The sequence below is a fragment of the Oryctolagus cuniculus genome, chromosome 21 (assembly GCF_964237555.1).
Source record: "Oryctolagus cuniculus chromosome 21, mOryCun1.1, whole genome shotgun sequence".
Classification (NCBI taxonomy): Eukaryota; Metazoa; Chordata; class Mammalia; order Lagomorpha; family Leporidae; genus Oryctolagus; species Oryctolagus cuniculus.
Window position 1 is genome coordinate 5531955 of NC_091452.1, and position 25612 is coordinate 5557566.

Here is a 25612-nt window from a genome sequence, read left to right on the forward strand (position 1 = left end):
CCCTGTTATAAAGTGATTTTATTAAATTGATTTGGACATACTGTAGGTCAAATAATATTTTCTGAAGATAACAATTATGGACCTTAAAGCTCGACATAAAATTAGTAGCTTCCAAAGTGTTAGTCATCCTCCCCAGCAACAGCGTGATAAAATAATTCAACTATGTAGAAATATAGAACTCTAGGACTAGCTGGAACTCGGAATCATGGAGCCTGCCATCCTCACTGCGCGAGGAAACCCAGACCCGGAGATTCGGCGACTCGCCCAAGCTCACGTACCTAACAGCAATAAAGCTAGAAATCAAACCCATCTTCTCCTAAAACTAAAATTCTATCAGTGATATTCTCAGCTGGCTGTCAACTAAAAGTCTAGGCTTTTCTCGAACGCTCCACACTACCGTGGCAGGAAGGGGTCAGCGGCCGCGTCCACCGGGCCTGGAGGGGCTTCAGCAGATCCCGAAGCCGGCCCTCCACGGCAGGGGAGCCCTGGGAGGGACTCGCGGGCCGGCAGCAGGAACAGCCAGGCGAAGACCCTCGGCCCCCCACCCCTCGGCCCCCCACCCCCGCTCCGCGTGTCGAGGTCTTAGAGACAACCCCTTCCAGTTCAACAGAAATTAATTCAAATATGGAGACAATCAAGCTTTGCGTGTGAGTCCTCACCCCCCGCCTCAGTCCACAAACAGCGACTCGGTCACCCACTCAGAGCTGCAAAGACCCTCCATGTCCCCAAGGACTTCCTGAGCAAAAGGACTGCATGTGGGAACTCGGCCCGGAACGGGGAGGAAGCCACGTCAGACACGGGTGCTCCTGTCCTCGCTGTGGGGGACTCTGGCCTTCAGTCTGCGAGTCCCTCCGACCTCCTCAACGTCAACCCAGCACCGAGCAGCGCCTGCCTCCCCGCGGCCCACCACCCCCAGCACCTGCCTTCTTCCTGTCCCTACACTCAGGGCAGGTCCTGGAGCGAGCACCCCATCCGGGGCTTCCCTGACCACTAGCTATGTCACCCCACCCCCGCCCCGCCCCCACCACCCCACACCATCACCCTAGTTTATTTCTCCATAGCACTTAATCACTACCTCAAACTACACTACGTACTTGCCTATCGCCTCTCCTGCGCCAGACCAGGTCGGCAGGAGCAGGCCCCTTGCTGTCTGCTTAGAGGTGTCCCCAGCACCAGCAGTGCGCGGCACACAGCAGGTCCTCAATAAATACGCGGAGTGAACGAAGCAAGCAAAGGACGGTGGACTCACGGGGCTGCAGCCCCGCCCGCCGTGGCTGCCCCGTCGCCCACGCAGCACGAAACACCCACCCACCGGCCACTCAGTAGGGCGCCCCTGGCGGCCAGGACCGCGCGCCGCACAGGGCCCGGGGCAGGGGGGTTCTGGATGCAGAAAATACCCCCTTTGCTTGCTTCTTCCTCTCTATTTACATTCAGCTATTTTGGAAAATTCAAGTTAAAAATGTGATGCAGCCACTGGAACACTAAGTCTGAGTGACAGGGACACAGTGATTAGCAGATCCACGACACTAAAGCCGCGTGCAGGGCGCCCGCCCGCCAGTCACGGGCGGGAGTCACCTAAAACCTAGCCGCGAGGTCACGCCATCCAGGAAGGGGTCTTTCCAGGTACTCTGAGGACACTCGGACAACGGGGTCAGGAGCGCTGGGACGCGTGGAAGCTGCGTGGGCTTGATCAGAGCACGACCCTGGGGTCCGTCCCCGATGGCAGTAACCAGGAGGCTCAAGTGAAGGGGAGGACGGGCCTGAGAGCTGCGGGGACAGCCCGGGACCCTTCCGCTCGGAGGGAAGGCGGCTGGGAAGGCCGGGCGGCGCCCACGGCCTGCGGTATCTGCACGTGGGGGATTCCTGCTGGACTCCCACACGCACCCCTGAGCAGGGCCCAGCGCCCGCATAGGCAGACCCTCACAGGGACTCCACGGTCACAGCCAAGTCCAGGAACAAACTTGGCATGAACCAGAAAGCGACCCAACACGGCCTCCTCAGGGGGACGCTGGCCAGGGCCGCTGCAGGTTATTTCTTGGGACAATGTGGGTATTTACAGGGTCTCCTTCCTAGTGGCACTTATGGGTTTGAAGATTTTTAACTCAGCACGCCTCACATAACTGCTATCTTGAGATGGTTCCGCTCCTTGGTGTGGACCCTCTGGTGGATGCACAGGCTCGTGCTCTGGCTGAAGGCCTTGCCACACTCGTCACATTTGAAAGGCTTCTCCCCCGTGTGGACCCTCTGGTGGATGCACAGGCTGGAGCTCTGGCTGAAGGCCTTGCCGCAGCCACAGCATCTGTAGGGCTTCTCCCCCGTGTGGACCCGCTGGTGGATGCACAGGCTGGAGCTCTGGCTGAAGGCCTTGCCGCACTCGTAACACTTGTAGGGCTTCTCCCCGGTGTGGACCCGCTGGTGCATGCACAGGCTGGACGTGTGCCTGAAGGCCTTGCCGCACTCCTCGCATTTGAAGGGCTTCTCGCCGGTGTGGACCCTCTGGTGCATGCACAGGTTGGAGCTGTTACTGAAGCCCCTTCCGCACTCACTGCAGACATAGGGCTTCTCCCCGGTGTGCACGCGCATGTGGATCTGCAGGTGGGAGCTCCAGTTGAAGGCCTTGCCGCACTCGTAGCACTTGTAGGGCTTCTCCACGGTGTGGATCTTCTTGTGCCTGTTCAGCTTGGTGGTGGTGCTGAAGTCCTTGCCGCAGTCGTCACACTTGTACACCTTCTCTCCTGTGTGGTCTCGCCCGTGGCTGTGCAGCTCCGATATGTGGAAGAAACCCTTGTCGCACTTGTCACACTTGTGGGGCTTCTCGGCCGTGTGGCTCTTCTGATGCATAAAGAGGTCGGCTCTCTCCGAGAAGAACTCCCGGCACATGGGGCACTTGTAGATCATCTTTCCTATTTGGTATCGCGAGTTCGAGAACACGTCCGGACACGCCGGCTGCGGGACTGCTGTCTGCCAGTCTCTCACTTGGCCATGGCGGCCGCCTATCTGGGGCTGGCTCCGCTGGGCGGGCGTGCGGCCAGCCTGAGCGTCTCCCTGCCTGCGTTCCTACGGAAGGCTTCTTCCTGCATAGTGCCCCTCCCAGCGCTACAGCGGCATTCGCCTCGCGCGCCTCTGGACTCACTCACGAAACCCGCCTTGGAGATCCTGAGTTGTCAACATTCCCAGGGCTGCCAACGCCAGAGCCGGCGGCCGAGCCCTGGGGCCTCCGCTCGTGGGGAAGTCCCAGACGCTCCCTTCGAGGGAAAGGACCGCACAGTGTGTCCCCCGCGCTCGAGGGCGAGCGTGCCGGCGGTCAGGAGCCCCTCAGCCTCGCCGGAGTCAGCACATCTTCCTGGCCCCTGCACGTCGGCCGGGCGCGTCCGGGGAGCGGCTCCTGGGCTCCGGCGGGGAATTCCCTCGTGGGCAGCACCCGGCCTCCTGCAACGAGAGCACAAACAACTGCGCTGAGCCTCTTCTGCGGCGCCCACAGGCCCCACAGGCCCCCTGCAAAGCGACAGCAGCGACACAAACCTCTCCTGACCTTGAGGCGCGACTCCCTGACCTCGCGCGACGGCGGCTCCTAGACGTGCAGGTCTGGAGAAGAGAACCGAGATGTCAGGCCTGCTCCCGGCCCAGCTGTGTGCCCCAACTGCAACCACGGACAGGCAGAGTTATCCAAACACCAGCACGGAGAACACGGTGGGGCAAAGGGACCCTCAAAGACCGACACCGGAGTGTCGCCAGCAGCCCGCCCTGCCCACTAGGACCTCCCTGCGGAGTGCAGCAGGCACAGTGCCGGTGCCGGGCTGTCACTGCTCACCCACAGCGAGGACACGGACAGGACGCACCTGCTGCCACGGCGTCCGCAGGGCCCGGCCGCCTCGCTACGGCTCTCCACACCCCAGGCTGCCTCAGGGCCTTTGTGCACATGGTGCCTCCCCATGCTGCAGGGCTGTGCCAGGTGCTGCTGCCTGAAGTAGGAAATGCCCCTGGCGAGTCTCCTGCATCTCAGAGCACACGCAGCTGACAACTATCTCATCTGTCCCTGCTTTCTGATCTGTCCACTGCGCGAGGAGGGAACTCAGCCAGGAGCTCAAAGCTTCTCCAGAGACAGACGCCTAGAAAAACCACACTCGCGTCCATCTTGTCTGTGGGGCTCTGCCCAAGGACACGGGTAAGAGCAGGAAGCGACTGACAAGGCAGTGTTTGCCACACCGCGTGGGGGCCACGCAGGCCCAGCCAGGCCCTCCCGCACCAGCAGACACCGCCAGGGCAGGAACCCAGGGCCGCTGCACGGGAAGCGGGCCCTTCCTGGCTGCGGCGGCCTGGGTCTGCGTGCAGAGAACTCGGTCACGGTCGCCTGGAGCGCCGACTGACCACCTGGGTGGCAGGAGGGAACGCAAACGAGGTGAAGACTTGGGGGAAGACACTTGGCTCCACCGCGCGGGCTTGGGAAACACACAAGTTGACAGATTCCAAAAATAAAAACACACAGAACTGGAAGAGAAAACAGCCTCCAGAATCCTCAAGCGAAATAGAGAATGAGCCCTGACTGTCCTGCTGGTGAGGCGAGCGCAGGAGGGCAGGCGTGCACACCCTGCAGGCCCAGCCACTGACACGGAAGCCAAGCTCCGCTCCAGCCGGCCCTGCGACAGCCCGAGAGGCGGCCAGTCCTCACGGACGCTGCTGGGAACCAACCGCGAGTCGACAGAGAAAGTAAGCACACGCATCAGGTCCAGGGGAAACCTCCCTCCAGTCTCTTCTCTGGGAGCTCAGCTCGCCAGCACAGCCTGGAGGCAGCAGGACCAACGGAATTCGCACGCGGAGCCCTGGGGGAAGGGAGGTCTCCCTTACACAGCAGACGCCCTGGCCACACGGGACAGGGACAGCGCCGGTAAAGCCATCAGCTGAAACACCGCATGAGACCTACACACCTGCTGTTCCCCACAGCGCGGGGCAGCGGGCAGGCAGAGAGGAAACCCCGATGCTGGACCAAATGGAAGTAGTGAGGGCGCCAGCTCTGAGCCTGAAAACTGGCCGGCAGCAGGAAGGAACCCAGCCCGGATCCTGGTTTCCTCCAGGGGCTTTTGCAAGGCAAGGAAACCCCTCTCACACGAGGGCCCTTAAGGAAACACCTGCCTCGGCCCACCAAGGGCAGAAGGCTGGCACTCACCAGGGTCAGACAGCAGTCACCGGTAGCCCCGACCAGCCGCAGCCTGCCCCGGCACGGCGGCACAGGGCGGGTCAGACCTCATGGTCTACCAAGGGGACCTTCGCTGCCATCTGGCGCACGCCAACCTGCCACTGAAGACACGGCGGAGGAGTGGGGGCGGGGGCGGGCCGCCTGGCAGCCGTGGGAACCTACACCCACAGGGACAAAACAATGCCGCCGGAGCGGGTCTCAGGACACTCGGCAAACACCAGGAAGGGGCAGCAAAGGGCAGAACTGCTGTGGGCGCCAGGCCTCCAGGATGGACGCACAGGTGACTGGGACGCCCCGCGTGCGTGCGGCCGCAGCTCCTCGGGTTAAACCCTACCATCATCTCCCTGCTCGTCCTGCGGCAGCAAAGCCCAGGCACTGCGGAGCTGCAGGGGAGCTAAGGCCAGCCCCAGTCCAGCCTCAGCGTGTCCAGGACAGCGGCAGGCAGGGCCGGGGCAGACACGGCAGAGGACAAAGCTCGTGGGGCTGCAGGCCTCCCTCCCTCACAGGCCAGGCCCAGCAGGCAGGTGTGCCGGGCCCCCCGGGGAACCACGGGGCAGGGGGCAGGGGGCAGGCAGGGCGGTCATCAGGCCATGAGGAGAGGCTGGCTCTGCTCAGAGCAATGGGGCTCCCGCGGCTGCCCCTCTCGAGGAGGAACCGGGCCGCCACTGCGTCCGGGTAACACCATCTCCTGGTCTCCCACGGGGGTAGGACACACACCCTGCAGGCAAAGAAAGCACAACAAAGCAAAACAGAGTCTGGCAAGTGTGTCACGTGACTAACCAAAGCCAGAAAGACAAACCAACGACCACGCGGTTCCTCTGCTGCAGATCCACAGGCCCCTGCCCCCATCCTCACAGGAAGTACAGGAGCCCCTAGGCCGCACGCACGCTCCCCAGCCTCCTCCCCCACGTCACAGGCTTGGCCCACCGAGGCCACCTGGCACCCCAGGCAGCAGCCGTCACTCCTCACTCGGAGTCAAAGCCCGGCTCTCCTGCTTCCAAACAGTGCCGCTGCAGGCAAGGTCTGCCACGTCCACTACCAGACGAGCCGTCTCCACGCCTACAGCTCTCCGGCCTAGGACAGCGCGCAGCACTGACCTCAGTGCCTGGGTACAGCCAGCACCGCGCGTCCCTCCTCCCACCTGTGCCAGCAAACACAGGGGCGCGCGGCCGTGCACACTCTGCTGCCACCCTCGGTGGCCTCGCTCTACCCAGCAACCACGGGTTGTGAGAGCCGAGCTCCCCGGGCCCTGCCCTCACTCCCAGTACAGGCACAGGTGCGGCCAGGACCCGGCTCAGCCAGCACGGAGGCGCGCGACCCGCCACGACCTGGGGCGGCTGTGCTCTCCTCGCCACCGTGCCCATCGCCCGCCGCTCACCACCCAGCAGTCAGTGCGGCACCGGCTTCCCAGCAGCCACTATCGCGCTCCACCTGCCTTTGTCCTCTGCCAGAGCCTGAGTGGGACTCCAGCCGCGACACACACTGCCACCACCGCCGTCAGAAAGCACCGCCCAGGCCCCTGCCCAGGCCCCCAGAACTGCAGCTGCAGGCTGGCACCGAACGCGGGCCTCACGGCGCCCAAGCTGCCGAGGCGCTGGCCGGGGCCGTGTGTCCTGGGCGGGCCTGTTACCTGAGTGAAATGCTCTTCGTGAAGTGTTCTTGTGGAAACCCCACCGCACTCCACCCTCCCCAACGGAGGGGGCTGGGCAGTGCGCACCCAGCTCAACGCCTGCTGTCGGGGACAGTGGCCCGAGACCCCCTAACCCAGCTGGCACCAGCTTCCTGAGCAAGGGGGACCTGGCCTTCTCTCGCAGTCGCTCCCCCGGGGGCTCCAGCTTCGGAGGCAACGCTGTCCCTGCGCAGGCGCAGAGCTCTGGTGAAGAGGCCCTCCGGAGCCAGGAGCCCGTGCAGGCTGCAGACGCCCAGGTAGAAAACTGCCTGGTATGAAGGGACTACCAAGCCTCGGCTGGCCTGGCACCGCGTCAGACAAAGCCACGGGTTCCAGAAAGGCCAGGGAATTCCTTTCCAGCTTCATTTCTGCGCAGTTACGGTGACCAAAACAGCAGCCCCGGAAGCGCCGTGGGTGGAAGCCTGTGCCGCCGCAGCGACCTGCCAGGCTGTAGGTCTGCCTCTGCCCAGTGTGCCGTTAGGAAGCGGCCATTTTTCATTAGAATGTCACGCGTCAGCACGCCACGGTTTACTACTCGGGAATGAATTACTGCCGGGGCCAGCGCTGTGGTACAGCAGGTTGGTCCACCACCTGTGATGTCATTTCCGAGCAAGCTCCCTGCGAATGCGCCTGGGAAAGCAGCAGGGGATGAACCCCGTGCGTGAGCCCCTGCACCCACAAGACGCAGATGGAATCTCAGGCTCTGGCTTTGGCCCGGCCCAGCCCCAGCCGTTGCCGCCATTTGGGGATTGAAGCACAGGATGGAAGACATCCCCTCTTCCCCAGTAACTCTGCCTTTCGAATAAATAAAAATAAGCTAAAAGGTTTTTCATTTACTTATTCCCTTCATCTGAAAGGCAGGGAGACAGACAGAGCTCTCCCATCCACTGGTCACTCTATCTGAAGAGGAATGACCGGGCCAGACCAAAGCCAGTGTCCAGGAACCCCACCCAGATCTCCCCCAAGGATGGCGGGGCCCAGGCACTTGAGCCATCACCTGCTGCCTCCCAGGTGTGCGTCGTCAGGGAGCTGGAAGAGGAGTGCAGCCGCACTCTCGCAGGGGATGCAGGCGTCCCCAGCGACATTTAACCAGCGCAAACGTTCGCCCCCAAGTCCATTCTGTGAATGAGGAAAAGTGGGGTGGCCCAGTGCCTTCCCAATGCCCACTTCTGCTGTGAAACTTGAAGCAAACTTAAGGGATAGTCATCGAGGTCCTCCACGATACTTCAGAGACTTTACACACAAGAGGACTAAGAGCTGAGCACAAGAACCACACTTCACAGGGCTTTTTTTTTTTTTTTTTTTTAAGATTTTATTTATTTATTTGAGAGGTCGAGTTACAGACAGTGAGAGGGAGAGACAGAGAGAGGTCTTCCCTCCGCTGGTTCACTCCCTAAATGGCTGCAAAGGCCAGAGCTGTGCCATCTGAAGCCAGGAGCCAGGCGCTTCCTCCCAGTCTCCCACGCGGGTGCAGGGCCCAGGTCCTTGAGCCATCTTCCACTGCTTTCCCAGGCCACGGCAGAGAGCTGGATTGAAGCGCAGCAGCCGGGACCGGGACCAGGACCAGGACCAGAACCAGCACCCATATGGGGATGCTGGCGCCACAGGCAGAGGATTAACCTGCGCCACAGTGCCGGCCCCTCACAGGGCTTTCAGAAACTGTCACGGGGCCAGCGCTGTGGCATACCATGTTAAGCCCTGGCCTGCAGCACCAGCATCCCATATGGGTGCCAGTTCAAGTCCTGGCTGCTCCACTCTGATCTAGCTCCCTGCTAATGGACCTAGGAAAGCAGCAGAGGATGCCAAGTGTTCAGGCCCCTGTCACCCACCTAGTAGACCCGGACAAAGCCCCTGGCCCAGCCCCGATCACTGCGGCCATTTAGGGAGGGAACCAGCTGATGGATGACCTCCATCTCCCTCCCTCGCTCGCTCTCTGCAACTACGCCTTTCAAATAAATCAATCTTTTACTTCGGGGAAAAAAACGAATCCGTCCCATCAGCCAGCCACTCAGGGTGCACCTCTACCTTGCACCATGTCCCCCGCCTAACAGTCCTCCTCAGAGATGACCAGGAAGCCCCAGGAGGCCAAGCCACCGATGTGAAGCAGGCCTGGGCATGCGCACTGGCCCCTCGCAGCTGCCAGGGCCTGAGGCCACAAGGACATCAGATCTGCTGTCGCTGGATGAGGGGGCACGGCCGAGGCAGCAGGCACCTCCAGGGCTGCGTCACAGGGAACCCAGCTACTGGGATCACACAGGCCTGACCCAGTGCTGCTCGGCTCTGCCCTGTCTCAGAGTAACAGAGCTGTGACCGTGGAATGCCACGGCCACGCTGCCCTGCCTCGGCGCACCACCTCAGCATCCCAGGGTGGGTCACACCCCACACAGGCCTGACCCATGCAGCTCGGAGCTGTGACTGTGGAACGCCACGCCATGCTACCCTGCCTCTTTCATCAGCACCCTGGCCTGGGTGCACCGACTCAGCATCCCAGGATGGGTCACATCCCACAGGCCCTGCACGGTCCCTTACGACAGCTGCTCCGCACGACCTGCGCCACCTCGGAGGTGACAGGCCACACTGACACCCACCTTAGAGGGTGCCAGCCTCCCACCTGGGCAGTGGGCTTCCAGAAAGCCTCTGACCAGGCTTCCCGTGGCTCCTCCCACTTCTTCTCCCTCGTCGGCAGGTGTGCAAAGCCACAGGCCACCCCACTTTTCTCACTCACCCAAGTGACCTCGGGGGGCAGCGGCTGACACGCTGCCAGGGACACCTGCACTCTGCTGCAACACCTGGGCCCCTGGCACTCACGCGAGACCAGGACCGAGCGCCAGGTCCTTGGCTCCAGCCCGGCCCAGCCCCAGATGCTGTGGGCAGCTGGGGAACCTCCGTCTGCCTTCCAGACACACAAAGTGAACTCCAACACAGAAGCCGCGGCTGTGGGCGCCCCCTCTGCCAGGCCACCCAGCTCACGGGGGAAGGCGCCGGGCACCCACTGGACTCAGAGCTCTGCACAGCAGCACTCCCCGCCACAGCACGTCCCAGCAGGTCCCAGCACGTCCCCAGGCGCTTCTGACGACCAGAGCAGCCTCAGAGCCTGCCACCGGCTGCCATGCCCAGGCCCCAGCGACACTCAGACGCCCGTCTGCTAGCGCCTGAGCGCGGGGCGTCTCACTCAGCAGTGAAGAGGCCCACATCTGGCACCCGAGGTCCATTCCCGGCTCCTGTGACGCAGATCCTGGAGGCAGCCTCATGGCTGGAGGAGCTGGGCCCCGCCACCCACGTGGGAGACCCCAGCTCCAGCCTGACCCAGCCCCAGACACTGCACCGCTGGGGAGTGAACCAGCAGGTGGGAGCTCGCTCTCTCAAATAAACATCAATAACAGGAATAACTTCCCCAAAGGTTTTTTTTTTTTTTTAATTTTTTTGACAGGCAGAGTTAGAGAGAGAGAGAGGCAGAGAGAAACGTCTTCCTTCCGTTGGCTCACTCCCCAAATGGCAGCTATGGCAGGCATGCTGCGCCAATCTGAAGCCAGGAGCCAGGTGCTTCTCCTGGTCTCCCATGGGGTGCAGGGCCCAAGCACTTGGGCCATCCTCCACTGCACTCCCTGGCCACAGCAGACAGCTGGCCTGGAAGAGGGGCAACTGGGACAGAATCTGGCACCCTGACCGGGACTAGAACCCGGGGTGCTGGCGCCGCAGGTGCAGGATTAGCCTAGCGAGCCGCGGCGCCGGCCCCCACAAAGGGTTTTGAAGTAAAAACGTATGCTGTTCAGAGGAAGTTCTGACTGAGCAGGATTCTCCAGCCAGACTCAGGATGTCAGGCAGGGCCCACTCTTGTCCCCTCTGGAATGAGCTCAAACTTACAGGTGGCACCTCGGACGCCGTCCTGTCTGCATCCCTGCCCCGGTCACTGGACGAGACCGGAAGCCAGACGAGAAGCCGTTCTGGGTCTCTTGGAGCAGGTGCCCTGTGACCATCCTGAGACCACTCCTACCTGGAGCCCTGACGAGGCTCCCCGCGCCCCTGGTTTCAGTGAGCTGCGTGGGAGAGATGCTGTCTTCCTGTGCTGGGAAAGCGGCTCCTGGCGTGACCCGGCCCAGACTCCTCACGTGGAGAAGCCACGTCTGGTCTTTCGGAACTGGAGTCACCACGGACGTGAGGTGGGACCCAGGGAAGGGGACAACGAGGACAGAACAGCAGCACCCCCTTGAGGCCGGGGCTGGGACCTGGGCTGCTGCAGCGGCACAGGCGGCGCGGGCACACGGCCACCCTCCTTCAGCAGGGATAGTGCAGCGCGCAGCTGGCTGAGGGCCGAGGCCCGCCACTGCCTGGGTCAGGGCTCACGGCAGACTACTCTGCACCCTCTGCTGGGACAACCGGGGCGAGCGCCCCAGCACGGCTCAAGCTAAACGCTTGCTTCCTCATTTCCTCGGTTTCAATCAGGCATGGCACACGCACCCACTGGCCAAGATGCTCTCTCCCAGGGGCTCCCGGCCGTGGGGCTCTTCTCTGATCTAAGGCCAAGGCCACCGCGCATGAGTGCCTGACTCCTGCCCCCACCTGCGCCCTCCTGACCCCCTCAGAGAACTGGCCTTCACACACCGAGCTCAGTGGCTGTCCCGTGTGCATGGCACCACCCTGGCCTGCTGCTCGGCTCCGCGTTCAGCAACCCCTGTGCGAGGGACAGACGGCCTCCCGGAGCCGGCCCTGCCCACAGCCCACGCCAAGCCCAGGCTTATCTTATCATCTAGCAAATGTGTAACACACGATACTTGGGCGGGCAGGACACCAGGCCTGCGGTCAAAAGGCCCAAGTTCATGGTCATGTCCTTGCCGGGACCCTCTAGCCGTGTGACCACAGGTGATGCACCGCATCAGCCCCCAGCTGACTCAGCTACAAAGCAGACAACAGCGCTCCCTCGCAGCAGGCCATCAAGGTCAGAGGCTGCGCAGAGGCACAGTGCCGGGGTGACTGGCACGGCCTCTACTCCAACACCACCCCGACACCCAGAGCGTGTGTCCATACCCAGTGCCCCGGGCCGGGGGAAGAAGTCCACCCTCCGCGGCCGACTCTCCGGCCTTCCCCGCCTCCCATACCCCGCCTGCTCTGGGCTGGGGCAGAGGCAGCCAGGCCGGCTCTCAGGCACCACGAGCGACTCTCGAGGGACCAAGCCCACGCTCAGGCCCAGGAGAACAAAGAACAGACCGGCGCTCACGTCAGCCCGGGAGAGGGAGGAGGGGCGGCCACAGTCGCGGGGGCGGCGATCCAGAGGAGACAGCGGCCCAGCAGCAGGACCCCCGGCGCCCCCGCCCCCGCCCCCGCCGGTCAGGGGAGGGAAGAGCTGGCAGCTTTCCGAGACGGGTTTTAAGAGCCGTGATCCGAGCACGGAAGATGGCCCACCTCATCTGCGTTAGGCGGACCGTCCAGGGAGTTACCTACATGCTCCCCGCTGTGAAAACTCCAGAGCGCCCACCCCCTCCCTACAGGACACCCCCGAGGCCCTATCCTGCTCTCCAGGAACCGGACTACGCCAGGTCACGCCTGCCAAGCCCGGGACGGGGCAGACCTGAGGGGCAGGCTCGCTCAGGAAGCACCAGGGCCATATCACTCAGCCGGAACCAGAATGCTGGCCAGGCCTCGGAGGTGGGGTCTCAGGATGAGGGCCCGCCCACAGGGGAGCTCCCAACAGACTCTGGAAGGCGGCGTGACCTGGGAAGAGTTCCTTACCAGTGGCTGGCGCGGCGTCAGGCAGGGTCTTGGCAACCCCCTCCCCCCACTTCCGGGTCTCTTGGAGCAGGTGCCATGCGGAGCCGAGGGTCCCACCCCCGGGGCAGCACTGCACGAGCAGGGCCGTGTATCTCAGAGAACCCCGTTCTCCCGAGGCTGGTGGCAACCCTGTGCCTGAGACCTGAGTCTGGGTCCTCCCCGCCACAGTGGAGACAGCAGGCCGGGGCACCTGTCAGTGAGCCACCCGACAGAGCCAGCGACAGGGAGGAGCACACGGCCATCACATCCAGCTTCGAGTGTGGCCACCTGGAGACCAGCGCAGCACAGGGTAAAGAGAGAAGGCCGCCAGGCCCTTCCCCAGAGCAGCCCCAGCCTACCACACAGCCACTGAAGCCACGAAAGGGAGACACCACCAATCCACGTGGCCTTACCCTTCCACAAGGACACAGTCACTGGGCTCAGGGCGACAGGGGCCGCTCACTGAGCCAGTTCCCCTCATGGATGGGGTAGAGAAGCCATGAAGGGAGGGGGCCCAGAGCCTGGGCGACGACCTCTAGCAGCAGGGCGAGGAGAGGTTTTCCTGTCTCCCGAGTACACACGGGAACAGCGTGCAACGCTACGGCACGTGCGAGCCACGGCCACGGAGGCTGCGGCCGCACACAGAACATGCCGGAGCTCAGCAGTGCAGCTAACGACGACCAAACCCCCGACCAAGGTCCACGCTGTCCTCCGGAGTCGAAACTTCGAGAAACGATTCCAAATACAAAGCTTCAAAGACAAGCAAAAGAAAACAAGTGCTCGTGCCGGGAATCCAACGGCTCTGAGTGGCGCTGGCGAGGAGACTGACGCCAAGCCACAATCCCAGGTCCCCAGAACTCCCGCCCACGGCGACGGCTGCGGTGCAGACTCTGAGAAAAATGCCAGAAACCTACAGAGTAACAAACTCAGCTTTCAAAGAGGTTCTGAGACCTCAGAGAAGATGGGGACGATGGGAGAGAACGGGCGGGGCCGGGGCCTAGAGGGTTACGGTGCCGCTGGCGGTGCTGGCCCCCGCGGCAGAGCAGGGGTTCTGGTCCCAGCTGCTCCGTCTCTGACCTGGCTCTCTGCTCATGAGCCTGGGAAGGCAGCAGGTGAGGGCCCCGCCACCCATGAGAGAGACCCAGATGGAGCTCCTGGCTCCTGGCTGGCCCAGCCCTGGCTCTTGTGGTCATTCGGGCAGTGAATCAATCAGCACACAAAAGCTCTCTCTCTGCCTAACATATAAAGCTTTAAAAACGGCAAGACAAGGCAAGACAGACGGCACAAGACAGCAGGCGGGACGCACTGAGGCTGTTTCGCCCAGCACAGGCCTGCGAAGCAGCAGACGACGAAGCTCCCGGGGACGCTGAGCGCCGAGGGGGACGCGCTTAGAGAACCTCCAGAGACCGCTGCGGCTTCAACTCCTCAGAGCAGACTCCCTGGCGGGGACATGGGGAGAAGCCAGGGGCACACTTACGCAGTGACAGGATCCAACCCGAGACCCTCCAGAGGGGCGGCAGAAGCAGGACTCACGGTGGCTGCAGGGGACAGCGGCCTGAGGACCCTGCTGGGCGAGAGGAAAGCAGGTGGCCAGTTAGGGTCACCAAGTCTTCTGAAAGCGGCTACAGCGAACAGCGGCCCCAGCGCAGAGGGCGGAGCAGGGTGACAAGATGCCGGAACGGGGCACTGGCCGTGCACGGCGCCCTCCAGGCTGCAGGAGCCCTGACACCACAGCCAGCCTCTCGACCCGCGGCATCCACACCGAATCGCAGGCTCACAGGGCCCTGGTTCCAGCACTCACACCGACCCAAGTGCTGAACCATCGCCTGAGGCCTCCCAGGGTCTCCACCAGCAGAAGCTGGAATCGGGAGCAGAGTCAGGACTCGAACCCAGGCCCTCCAATATGGGAAACCTGTACCTTAACTGCTAGGCCAAACGCCCACCGGCCTAACTCAGGATCCTTTTTTTCTTAAAAAAAAAAAAAAAAAACAACTTACCTGAAACACAATTAGAAAGGGAGAGACAGAGAGATCTTCCACCTGTTGGTTCACTCCCCAGATAACCACAACAGTCAGGGCTGGGCCAGGCCAAAGCCGGGGTCGCAGGGACCCAAGGACTTAGGCATCCTCTGCAGGGAGCTGATCAGAAAGAACTGGAGCCAGTGCTCATAGGGACGCCAGCATGGCAGGTGGCAGCTTCACCCGCTGTGCCACAAGGCTGACCTCCCAGTGCTCCCTCTCTACTTCCACCCCACCCACGACACTGCTGACGTTCCTCCCTGACCCCGCTGGCCACTGCTGTCTGCAGTCGTCCGGCTCCTGATTCCGAGTTGCACTGTCGCTGCAGAAACTGTCTGGGCCAGGTGTGCAGTGCAGACGCCGCCTGCGGTGCCCACAGCCCAGTGCTGGCTTCGTCCTGCTCCACCCTACTCCAGTCTCCTCCTCTGAGGACTCTGCCAGGAGACAGAAGGCTCCCGGAGCTGGCCACCTGCCACCCACACGGGGACCTGGACGGAGTTCCCAGCCCCGGCCGCAGCACCGCAGGCATCTGGGGAGTGAACGGGTAATGAGAGCTCTCTCGTCTGTCTCTGCCTCTCAAATAAATTTTAAAAAAGAAAAACCACTGAGAAGCCCCCTACTCAGTCTGCCGGGGAGCTTCCGTGCCTCTGCGAAGCCCAGTGCTGCCAGGGGCTCCAGCTCAGCTCTCCTCCACTCCCACCTTGCCCACCAGTTCTACCATCTCAGCCCCGCACTCTCACCATGGCTGCAACTGCTCCTACCGCCTCCAGAGGGCGCTCCCACACCTGCTCGGAACCAGCAGGGACGCAGAAGGGCTCACCCACAGCAGGCAGTGGCAAAGCAGGGTGACTACTCCTACAGCTTCCTGATTCTACTTCTCAGCCTCGGGGCTTATCACGAGGCCCGAACCGTGTCCAAATATAAAGCTATAGTAATTAAGTTGTTGCTTATTAGTTAACTAAGGAGCCCGTCACGTTTCAGCCGATGCCAAGTACGTGGAATCCCCGAAATACTCTTAAACCCCGTCAAGTCCCGTCCTACCCACATCTCAAATGGCGCTGAAAGCCAAGGACCAGCAGGGCGTCTGCTCTGCAGCAGGCTCCGGCCGGCTCTGTGAACCTCTACCCTGAGTTCCCAGGCAGACTTCAGCCCTTCTGGGACCCTGTTGCAGAACAAGGTGTGGAGACGCACGCCGTGAGCCCGCGGGGACGTGGAAAGGCCAGGCGCTCTAGGCCGGCCTACAGGACTCCCCGTAGCACGCCGGGAGACACGCACACTGTGCAGTCCCGAGGCAGATCAGAGGTGCAGGAACCCCACAGCGTCAGACGGAGACACACACTGCGCTGGCCAGCACCGCGGCTCACTAGGCTAATCCTCCGCCTGCGGCGCCAGCACCTGGGTTCTAGTCCCAGTCGGGGCGCTGGTACTAGTCCTGGTTGCCCCTCTTCCAGGCCAGCTCTCTGCTGTGGCCCAGGAGGGCAGTGGAGGATGGCCCAGGTGCTTGGGCCCTGCACCCGCATGGGAGACCGGGAGGAAGCACCTGGCTCCTGGCTTCAGGTCGGCGCAGCGCCGGCAGTAGCAGCCATTTGGGGAGTGAACCAACGGAAGGAAGACGTTTCTCCCTGTCTCTCTCTCTCTCTCTCTATAACTCTGTCTCTCACTGTCTAACTCTGCCTGGCAAAAATTAAATAAATAATAATAATAATAAAAAAGCTCAACTGCCAATGCTCCAAAGCTGGATCTCTCCCAGTTTGCACAGACAGGCATCTGCGACCGGGCACTAGCCTACATCTGGTGCAGTGAGCCAGGCTCACGAGCCCACGAGCGGAACCAGTTTCACTCCTGATGCCAGGTCACACCTCCAGGCCCCGGAGCCTGCCGCTCCTGCCCACCCGTGACTCCTCTCTGGAGCACCACCTGCGCGTGTCTGCTGCTCCCGCAGGCCGCGCAGTGAACACAGCCGCGGGGAACTGGCAGGGGCGATCTCAGGACGGCCTCTTGAAGCAGCCACACCTGGGCTGAGTCCGCCACACCCAGCAGTCTCGAAGGCAGGAGGAGGGCAGAGGGCAGCTGCCCTGACCTCTGACCCCCGCCAAGCAGCAGCCTGCGACGCCGGGTGCGCTCCCGCACACAGCACGTTTCGCCATTTCCGGAGGGCGTTACTTGCTCCCAACCACACGTGCTCCGCTGAAGGCATCCTCTGAGGTGCCCACGCAGGGACGTGGCACAGCCGCCCAACCTCCGTCCCACGCTAACAGGCGGGCGGGTGCTTCCACCTGCACGCAGGGCCAGGCCCCACCACCTCTGCTGCCGCTGCGTGTGACAGAGCAGCTCGTCCACACAACCACTCCCAACACCAGGACCTCACGGGAGCCCGAGAAGCCTCCAGCACCCACCCACCCAGGCTTCCAGATCCCTGCGGGATGCCGCCAGTCCAGGACAAGCTGGACATGCCCAACGTTAAAACAACTGACCAGTGTGCGGTTAGCTCAGAGAACGTACCCTGCACCCCACCCAGTCATACACACACACACACACACGGCGAAATCCCTGTCCATAACCCACGTGTCCTCGAAGTCCTTCAAACACAGCAAATCCAGACAGGAATCCGTCCCGTCCTCACCAAAGCCCGCCGGCCCCCAAGTACAGGAAGTCACCAAGGCCCCTCCCGGCACTCTGCCACCTTCTCGGGGTTCACGAAAGCTTCCAGTCTCACTTCCCCCAAGTCCATCATCTCCTCCGCTGCGCTCTCCCCGCCTGAACACCCACATCCCACATGGGGTGCCTGGTGCAAGCCCCAGTGCCCTGCTTCTGACCCAGCTTCCTAACGTGTACCCTGCGAGGCAGCGGACGGTGGCCCAAGCATCTGGGGCCAACACCTACATGGGACATCCTGATTGGCTTCGGGCCGGCCCCGTGCTGGCCGCTGTGGCAGTAAACTGGCAGGTGGAAGATCTCTGCTTATCTCTCTCTCTCCCTGCCCTTCAAATAAAAATAAACTTTGTGAGCATCCCTTTGATGATTCCCAGCCGGCTGCCACATCAAGAAGTGTGTTTCTAAGGTTCCTGATACACAGGGCCAGCGTCACTCAAGTACTAGGTACCACAAGATGCGTAGTCCAAACTAGACCTCTATTAAACTCAAGTGAGAAACTGTCACCCTTTTATTTCAAAACCATGCTCATTACCTGAAAACTGGAAAGTATCAAAGCAGTCTCGCCTCTGTGCACCCCCAGGGCTCCCCATGCCTTCTCCCAGACAATACAAGTTCTACTTGTATTCAGGACACACTCAACTATTTTGTCCTGCATTTTACAAAAAATGGGATTAAACTTGCTTTTCTGGCTCAATAGCACATTCTGGACACCCATCCAGGCAACGTCAAAGCACCCACACCCATCTCCTGAAGCTCCACACGAGGGGCCGAGTGGTGGCCCAGCAGGTCAGACGTCCAGCTGTGATGCCCGCGTCCCCGCTGCTCCACTTCTGACCCGGCTCCCTGCTAATCCATCTGGGAAAGCAGAAGACGGTCCAAGCACTTGGGCCCCCGCCACCCACCTGGGACACTAGGACGGAGTTCCAGGCTCCTGGCTTCAGCCTGGCCTAGCCCCAGGTGGTTTGGCCACTTGGAGAGTGAGCCAGCCAATGGAAGAACTCTCTCCCTAACTCTTCTCTTCCAAATAAAATAAACAGATCTCAACAAAACGAAACACTACTCGTGAGCAGGCTACCCGGGTCCCGTCCCTGGCTGCGCTCCTGACTCCCGCTGACGCAGACCCTGGGAGGACGACAGCTCACGTCGCCGGGTCCCTGCCGGCCACGCTGGAGGCAGGACCTGAGCTCCCCAGCTCCCGGTCTCCACTGGCAGAGCTGGCTCAGGCCTCGGGGTAACCCAGCGAACAGCGCTCGCTTGTTCACTCTGCTTCTAAACAATTTAAAAAATCATTGTATTTCAAGGTATATGAACCAGAACTCACTGTTACCTCCTTTCCCTCATTATAAATGCTGCTGCAAGAAACCTCACTCACGTCACCTGACGTCCTCTCCGAGGTGGTCCCCAACCACCTGAGCCAAGGCAGACCTGTGTGTGTGTGTGTGTGTCCCCGACCACCTGAGTCAAGGCAGACGTGTGTGTGTCCCCGTCCACCCAAGGCAGATGTGTGTGTGTGTCCCCGTCCACCTGAGTCAAGGCAGATGTGTGTGTGTGTGTGTCCCCAATCACCTGAGTCAAGGCAGACATGTGTGTGTGTCCCCGACCACCTGAGCCAAGGCAGATGTGTGTGTGTGTGTCCCCGTCCACCTGAGCCAAGGCAGATGTGTGTGTGTGTGTGTCCCCGTCCACCTGAGTCAAGGCAGATGTGTGTGTGTCCCCAACCACCTGAGTCAAGGCAGACGTGTGTGTGTGTGTGTCCCCGTCCACCTGAGTCAAGGCAGATGTGTGTGTGTGTGTGTCCCTGACCACCTGAGTCAAGGCAGACGTGTGTGTGTGTCCCCGACCACCTGAGCCAAGGCAGACCGGGGGTGGGGGGGTGGGGTGGGGTGTTGTCCTTAATCACAAGTGAAGCTGAATTCCTCGTTTTGTTATTTTCATTTCTCAGAGAACTATTCGTATTCTCAACCCATGTTTTAATTCTGTCAGTTCTTTTTATCCTTTATACATGTTACGGAAATATTTTCCCCAGTCATTTGCAGGTTTTTTTTTTTTTGACAGGCAGAGTGGACAGTGAGAGAAGAGAGACAGAGAGAAAGGTCTTCCTTTGCCGTTGGTTCACCCCCCCAATGGCCGCTGCGGCCACACACTGTGGCCAGCACACTGCGCTGATCCAAAGCCAGGAGCCAGGTGCTTCTCCTGGTCTTCCATGCGGGTGCAGGGCCCAAGGACTAGGGCCATCCTCCACTGCACTCCCGGGCCACAACAGAGAGCTGGACAGAAAAAGGAGCGACCAGGACAGAATCTGGCGCCCCGACTGGGACTAGAACCCGGGGTGCCGGCGCCGCAAGGTGGAGGATTAGCCTAGTGAGTTGTGGCGCCGGCCAAAATATCAACTTTGATTATGGTCAAATTTCTCTTTCTTCCTTTACAATTTTAGGTCTTGGACTAAGCAAAGGAACAAGACATCCTCTCACACAACAGATTCTCTGATACTTCCTTCAACCTTTACAGGCTTTTCTGCTGAGTTAGCTCTCTGAGCCATCTAAAAGCCATTTTGAACACAGAGAAGCAGGACCCTTCCTTCCAAATAAAGAGCCATTTATTCCTGCCCAGTACCTTGAGTTCTAATTTCCCACTGTTGGAAAATGCCCACTTTACCATAAAGCTCTGGACGCTGTCCCTGCGCCCCGCTTCCCGTGACCGTGGCCTGCATTTCCGGTACAGCCAGTCCATCGCTCCTTCTCTAGTCGAGAAAACAACTTGAGCCACTCCAGCGAATCCACTCCTCCAAAGAACTTTAGAAGCAACTCAAGTGGCCAAAGAAAATTCCCAGGGGGATTTCAACAGGAACCATGCGGGACAGGGTTGGTGGGAGGGCACCGCGGCCTCCGCACCGGCGGCTTCCCTGCGGGGAACAGCGGCCGTCTGTGCGTTTACGTAAGGCAGCTGTCCCGTGACTTCCGGAGTCTGACTTCAGGAGGTCTTGGTACAGTCACATTTTACTCTAAAATGTGCTCTAGTTGACTGCTGTTAAGACCACCAGTGAGATCAGCTTTGCAAGCACTCAGCAAGCCGCGGGGTGCGCTGTCTGCACATCCGCACCCTCGTGGACGTGGGCTCTCACTACTCTCAGTCACGTGAATTCTTTACGCACACTCCCTCAGCCATCGCCTGTCTGTTCCTGCTCTGTGGCTTGGCTTTGAACCGCGAGGTTTCCTTTCCCTTTGCTTCTTTAACAGTTTAGAACGTGCATGGGACCTGATGTTATTGTCTCCATCTTTCTAACAGCAAACGTGATGCCCTGTGCGTGCCTGACCACCAACACCTGCGAGGGAGGGGCTCTTCCCTTCGGGTCATGCTCCACCCACCTGGGCAGCACCACAGTCCTCTTCCCGGGGCCCAAGGTCCACCCCACTTCCTTCAGACCTGCGGGCATTTGCGGTGGCTCCTTCATCCCCGACTCCACTGCCCACGAGGGAGCTGATCCGGGGGACACTCGACTGCTCCTGTGACTGGTGCAGGCGACGCTAGAGCCAGGACCATGCTGTCCTAACACCCACCTCTGCAGCACACGCAAGTGTCGGCCCCTGGGCGCCCTGCAAGGACATCCCGGCTCGGGGACGCGGCTCCCACAGCATCCCGTTTCCTCAGGCAGCGTGGTCGCAGTCAGGTTTTTTGTAAATTTGTTTTCAGTGCTTTCTGCTAGGTTACTTTTGGTATTCAGACAGCTATTCCAATGGGGTACACGCATCACACGCCTGCATCATATACCTCATATACACGCATCACACACCTGCATCATCTACCTCTTATACACGCATCACACGCCTGCATCATAGACCTCATATACACACATCACACGCCTGCATCATAGACCTCATATACACACATCACACGCCTACATCATAGGCCTCATATACACGCATCACACGCCTGCATCATCTACCTCATATACACGCATCACACACCTGCATCACACTCCTGTATCATATACACACATCACACACCTGCATCATAGACCTCATACACGCACACAACTGCATCACATACATCCTATACACGCATCACACCCACATCATATACATCCTATACATGCATCACACACCTGCATCTACCTCATATACACGCATCACACACCTGCATTATAGACCTCATATACACACATCACACACCTGCATCATAGACCTCATATACACACATCACACACCTGCATCACACTCCTGTATCATATACACGCATCACACACCTGCATCATATATATCCTATACACGCATCACACGCCCGCATCATAGACCTCATATACACACATTACACACCTGCATCATAGACCTCATATACACGCATCACACACCTGCATCATAGACCTCATATACACACATCACACACCTGCATCATAGACCTCATATACACACATCACACACCTGCATCATAGACCTCATATACACGCATCACACGCCCGCATCATATACATCATATACACGCATCACACACCCACATCATATACTTCATATACAGGCATCACACACCTACATTATATACCTCATATACAGGCATCACACACCTGCATCATATACATCCTATACACGCATCACACCCACATCATATACATCATATACACATATCACACCCGCATCATATACACGCATCACACCTGCATCATATATACGCATCACACACCTGCATCATATACACACATCACACACCTGCATCATATACACGCATCACACCTGCATCATATACACACATCACACACCTGCATCATATACATCCTATACACACATCACACCCACAACATATACATCATATACATGCATCACACCCGCATCATATACACACATCACACACGTGCATCATAGACCTCATATACACGCATCACACACCTGCATCATAGACCTCATATACACACATCACACACCTGCATCATAGACCTCATATACACACATCACACACCTGCATCATAGACCTCATATACACACATCACACGCCTACATCATAGACCTCATATACACGCATCACACACCTGCATCATCTACCTCATATACACGCATCACACGCCTGCATCATATATATCCTATACACGCATCACACGCCCGCATCATATACATCATATACACGCATCACACGCCCAGCCCAGCATCTGCTCGGCTGTTTCCCTTCTAGGAATAGCACCTGCAAATCCTTCCTCTGTTTTAGGGCCCCACCTCTTATTTGTCACTATGGCAAAACCTACCAAAACCACGTTAAATGATGTCTCAACTTTTATTCTGACCGCATGTTCTGTTTAGCCTGGAAAATGAGGTTAACATTCCCATGCCCTTTTGCATTAAAGTGCCTTTTTAATCCCACTTTTGATTCCACCTTAAGAAAGGAGTTAATTTTTAAATCAACATCTGTCTGACCTTAGTGGAGCCGGCAGTAGGACTCAACGTGAACCCAAGGTGAAGCCCTGGTCTCTTCTGGAAGGCCTGCCTGGCCCTCCCCAGCTCTGCGCCCCAGCTTCCCCACCCCCACCCCAGTTCCGCACGGGGCAACCGGAGCGGCTGTTAATAATTCAAATCTTCTATGTCACGCCACTGCCTCAAACCAACCCTCACAATGGTTTCCCATTTCACTGTGGATAACACACAGCACCTCGGCCTGCCCTGCAAGACCCTACTTGATCTGGCCCGGAGCCTGGCACACTGCCCCTCACCCACTTACCCGGTCCACACTCTGCTTCCAGCCCCTGGAATGGGCACAGCTTTCCCCCTCAGGGCCTTCCCACACGCTGCTGCTCCGCCCGGACAATTATCCCCACCTCACTCCACAGGCCGCCTACTCACCCTTCCAAGCTCAGCGTCTTGGTTCTGCCCCTCCCCAGACCCTCCCGGGCCTGCTCTCCCCAGCCTCACGGGCCCCTTCTTTCACAGGGCATTCGCAGCAGCTCCCCAGTTGGTGAACGCGCTGTAGCTGTGCCATCCTGTCTCTGACCCCACCCCAGAGAGGACGGGGCAGCCGCTTTGTGGCCATTCAACAGAACTAAGAAAACCAGCTGCAACTGCCACCACGACCCCCACTGGCGCCCCAGAACGCTCAGACAGAGCCTCCTAACTCGGAAAACCCATCTTCCAGGAAGGGCACGAAGCCGGCGTGGCCCCGCTGCCGCCCGGGAGATCGGCCTGCGGCTCAGATCAGGGGCTAAGCTGGGTCACTGTACAGGTGTCACTGGGTGAGGCGGCCTTCGCGGGCAGCTCCGCATCCGCCTTGCTCTCCAAGGCGTGGGAAAATGCTCCGTGTGGGGTTCTCCAAAGTTACTGCTCACAAAACCACGAGCCGCCAAGCATTCAAAAACGACCACGTCCAGGACTCGGTGATGGGCACATCTGGTCACACAGAAAACACCCAGCAGTGCCCGGGTCCCGCCGGCCTTCAGCCGTGACCTCACCTCGGCCTAGGCACTTCCGCACGCCCACGGCCCCACGCAGCTGCCCGCAGACAAGCGAAGCTGGCAGAGGCCAAGGGCACGGGACTTGTCAGGGGCCAGTCCCAGCGCCCACAGGTGAATTTCACAGCCCGCGAGAACGCCCCTGCAGGCGCGGGTCTCCTCTCTAATTAGCACAGGTCTGTGCGAAGGGTTCATCAGAGACCACCGCCGCAGAGCTGCTAGGAAGTTGACTTCAACTGCCGCCCTGTGGAGAGCGGCTGGGTAAGCCACTCCGTGGCCAGAGCGCGGAGGGACACGCGGCTCTGCGAACGAGTTGACGTCTACGCTAACACTCAGAGCCGAGGCACGCTGGCACTCGTCAGAGCATCCCACGGGACGCGCGTGGAGACCGGGAAGGGCCCGGGGGGGGGGGGCTCCGGAGCATCTACAACCGCAGGTGCCCGCACCCGCGCACACACTTTTCCTATCTGGAGCAGCGCTGGCGGGGGCTTCGACCATCCCCGAGATGCGACCCTTTTTCCAAAAATAAAAACAAGTCAGCGCATTTACGAATTTCAAAACCCTCTCTCAAGGCTCAAGTCACCGGTGCGTGGCGCAAGGTCACCCGTGCGCTCCCCGGCGGCGGCGGCGGCGGCGAGGGAAGCCGAAATCCGTTTTGTAAAAAGCCGCTGGCTCCCGAGGCCACGGCCGACTGTCACGAAGTACCGCACCGCGCCGCTCTCGGAGGCGTGAGCAGGCCCCTTTGTTGCGCCGGGACAGGCCACGGCCAAAGTGGGGGCGGCCGCGGGGCTCACAAAGGAGCGGGCCGCGAGGGCAGAGTCCTCCGGGGCCGGCCGGGAGGGCGCGGCGGGCGGCGGGTGGGGGAGGGGGAGGGGAGGAGGAGGAGGGGGCGCGGGAGCCGCTTACCTGCGCGAGCGGCCCTGGTCGCGGTCACACAATGGAGGCGTCCGGCGGCGGCCCCGTGCGCCGGGTGCGCGGCGGGCTCCTCGCGGCCTCGGCCGGGCCGGGCGCTACAAACACACAACAGCACAGCCTGCGGCGCGCCGCCGCGCCCGCCCCTCCGGGGCCCGCCTGGAAGCGCTCCCAGGCGCGGCCCCACGGGCCCCGGGGCCGGCCGCGCTCCCCCTTCCCCCGGCCCCGACAACAATGGAGCCCGGCCCGGGAGTCCGGCTCCCGCGGGGCCTCGCCCTGCCCGCCGCCATCGGCGACCCCAGGCCCCGCCGCCCGCCGCCCCGAGGCCCGCGGCCTGGCCGGCGGCCGCCCGCCCGCGGGGAGCCGCGCCGACCCCCGCGGCGCGCCCGAGGGGCCCGCGCGGCCCCAGGCCCGTCCCGAGCGCCGGCTTGTTTTTCTTTTCTTCCCACCCCCGCCCCCCGCCCCCGCCCGCACCCCGGAAAAGAAGGCCGGCGACAGCTCAGCCGCCGCCAACTCACTCCAAGTGAGGGGTGCGGGCGCCCCAGGCCGCGGGCTCCGCGCACCCACCCTCTCTCTCCTCCGGGGACACCTCACAGGTGCGCCTCCGAGCCGCGCGCGCGCGCTCCGCACACCCAGACGCCTCCGGGGGACAGCGCGCGTGCGCACGCACGCGGCCGGCCGGCCCCGGGGGAGCGGGACCCGCACGCATGCGCGAAGCCTCCGCGCGCGCCCCCCCACCGCCGGTCGCGCGCCCGCGCGCCCGCTCGCTTCTCCCTCCTCTCCCCGCCCCCCCCCGCCGCGGCCCGCCCTTGCCCGCGTTGCCCGGGGCAACCGCAGTGCGGCCGCACCTGAGCTGTGCGCCTGCGTCCCACCGGCCCGACCCTCCCTCCCCCTCGGCCCCGTCCCCCTGCCCAGCCGCAGCCCCGGGGAGCCGGGCGGCGCCCCCTCCCCGCCCAGTGAGTACCAGCCGGCCTCCCCGCCCCTCCCGGCGGACGCCG

The 25612-nt window shown here is 61.0% G+C and overlaps 2 protein-coding genes across 16 annotated transcripts in view; one reads left to right on the forward strand and one right to left on the reverse strand.

Annotated features, from left to right (window-relative positions):
• On the reverse strand, positions 1–25597 carry ZNF664 (zinc finger protein 664). 15 transcript variants are annotated; one of them, XM_070066099.1, is made up of 5 exons: positions 25579–25597; positions 24609–24712; positions 14086–14172; positions 3523–3585; positions 1–3429 (listed from the first exon to the last, which is right to left on the reverse strand). In XM_070066099.1, the coding sequence occupies exon 5, from the start codon at positions 2896–2898 to the stop codon at positions 2113–2115; it is 786 nt and encodes a 261-aa protein (XP_069922200.1). In that variant the 5' UTR covers positions 2899–3429; positions 3523–3585; positions 14086–14172; positions 24609–24712; positions 25579–25597; the 3' UTR covers positions 1–2112. The 15 variants fall into 15 exon arrangements, with proteins under 15 accessions (XP_069922200.1, XP_069922202.1, XP_069922199.1 ...); XM_070066101.1 differs by having other exon boundaries at positions 14086–14175; positions 25579–25596; XM_070066098.1 differs by lacking the exon at positions 25579–25597 and adding an exon at positions 25182–25335.
• Positions 25500–25612, forward strand: part of CCDC92 (coiled-coil domain containing 92) — a 35783-nt gene continuing 35670 nt past the window's right edge. Inside the window, exon 1 of the mRNA XM_051831334.2 lies at positions 25500–25570. The gene's annotated coding sequence lies outside the window, so the exon portion shown is untranslated. The remainder of the gene's footprint in view (positions 25571–25612) is intronic.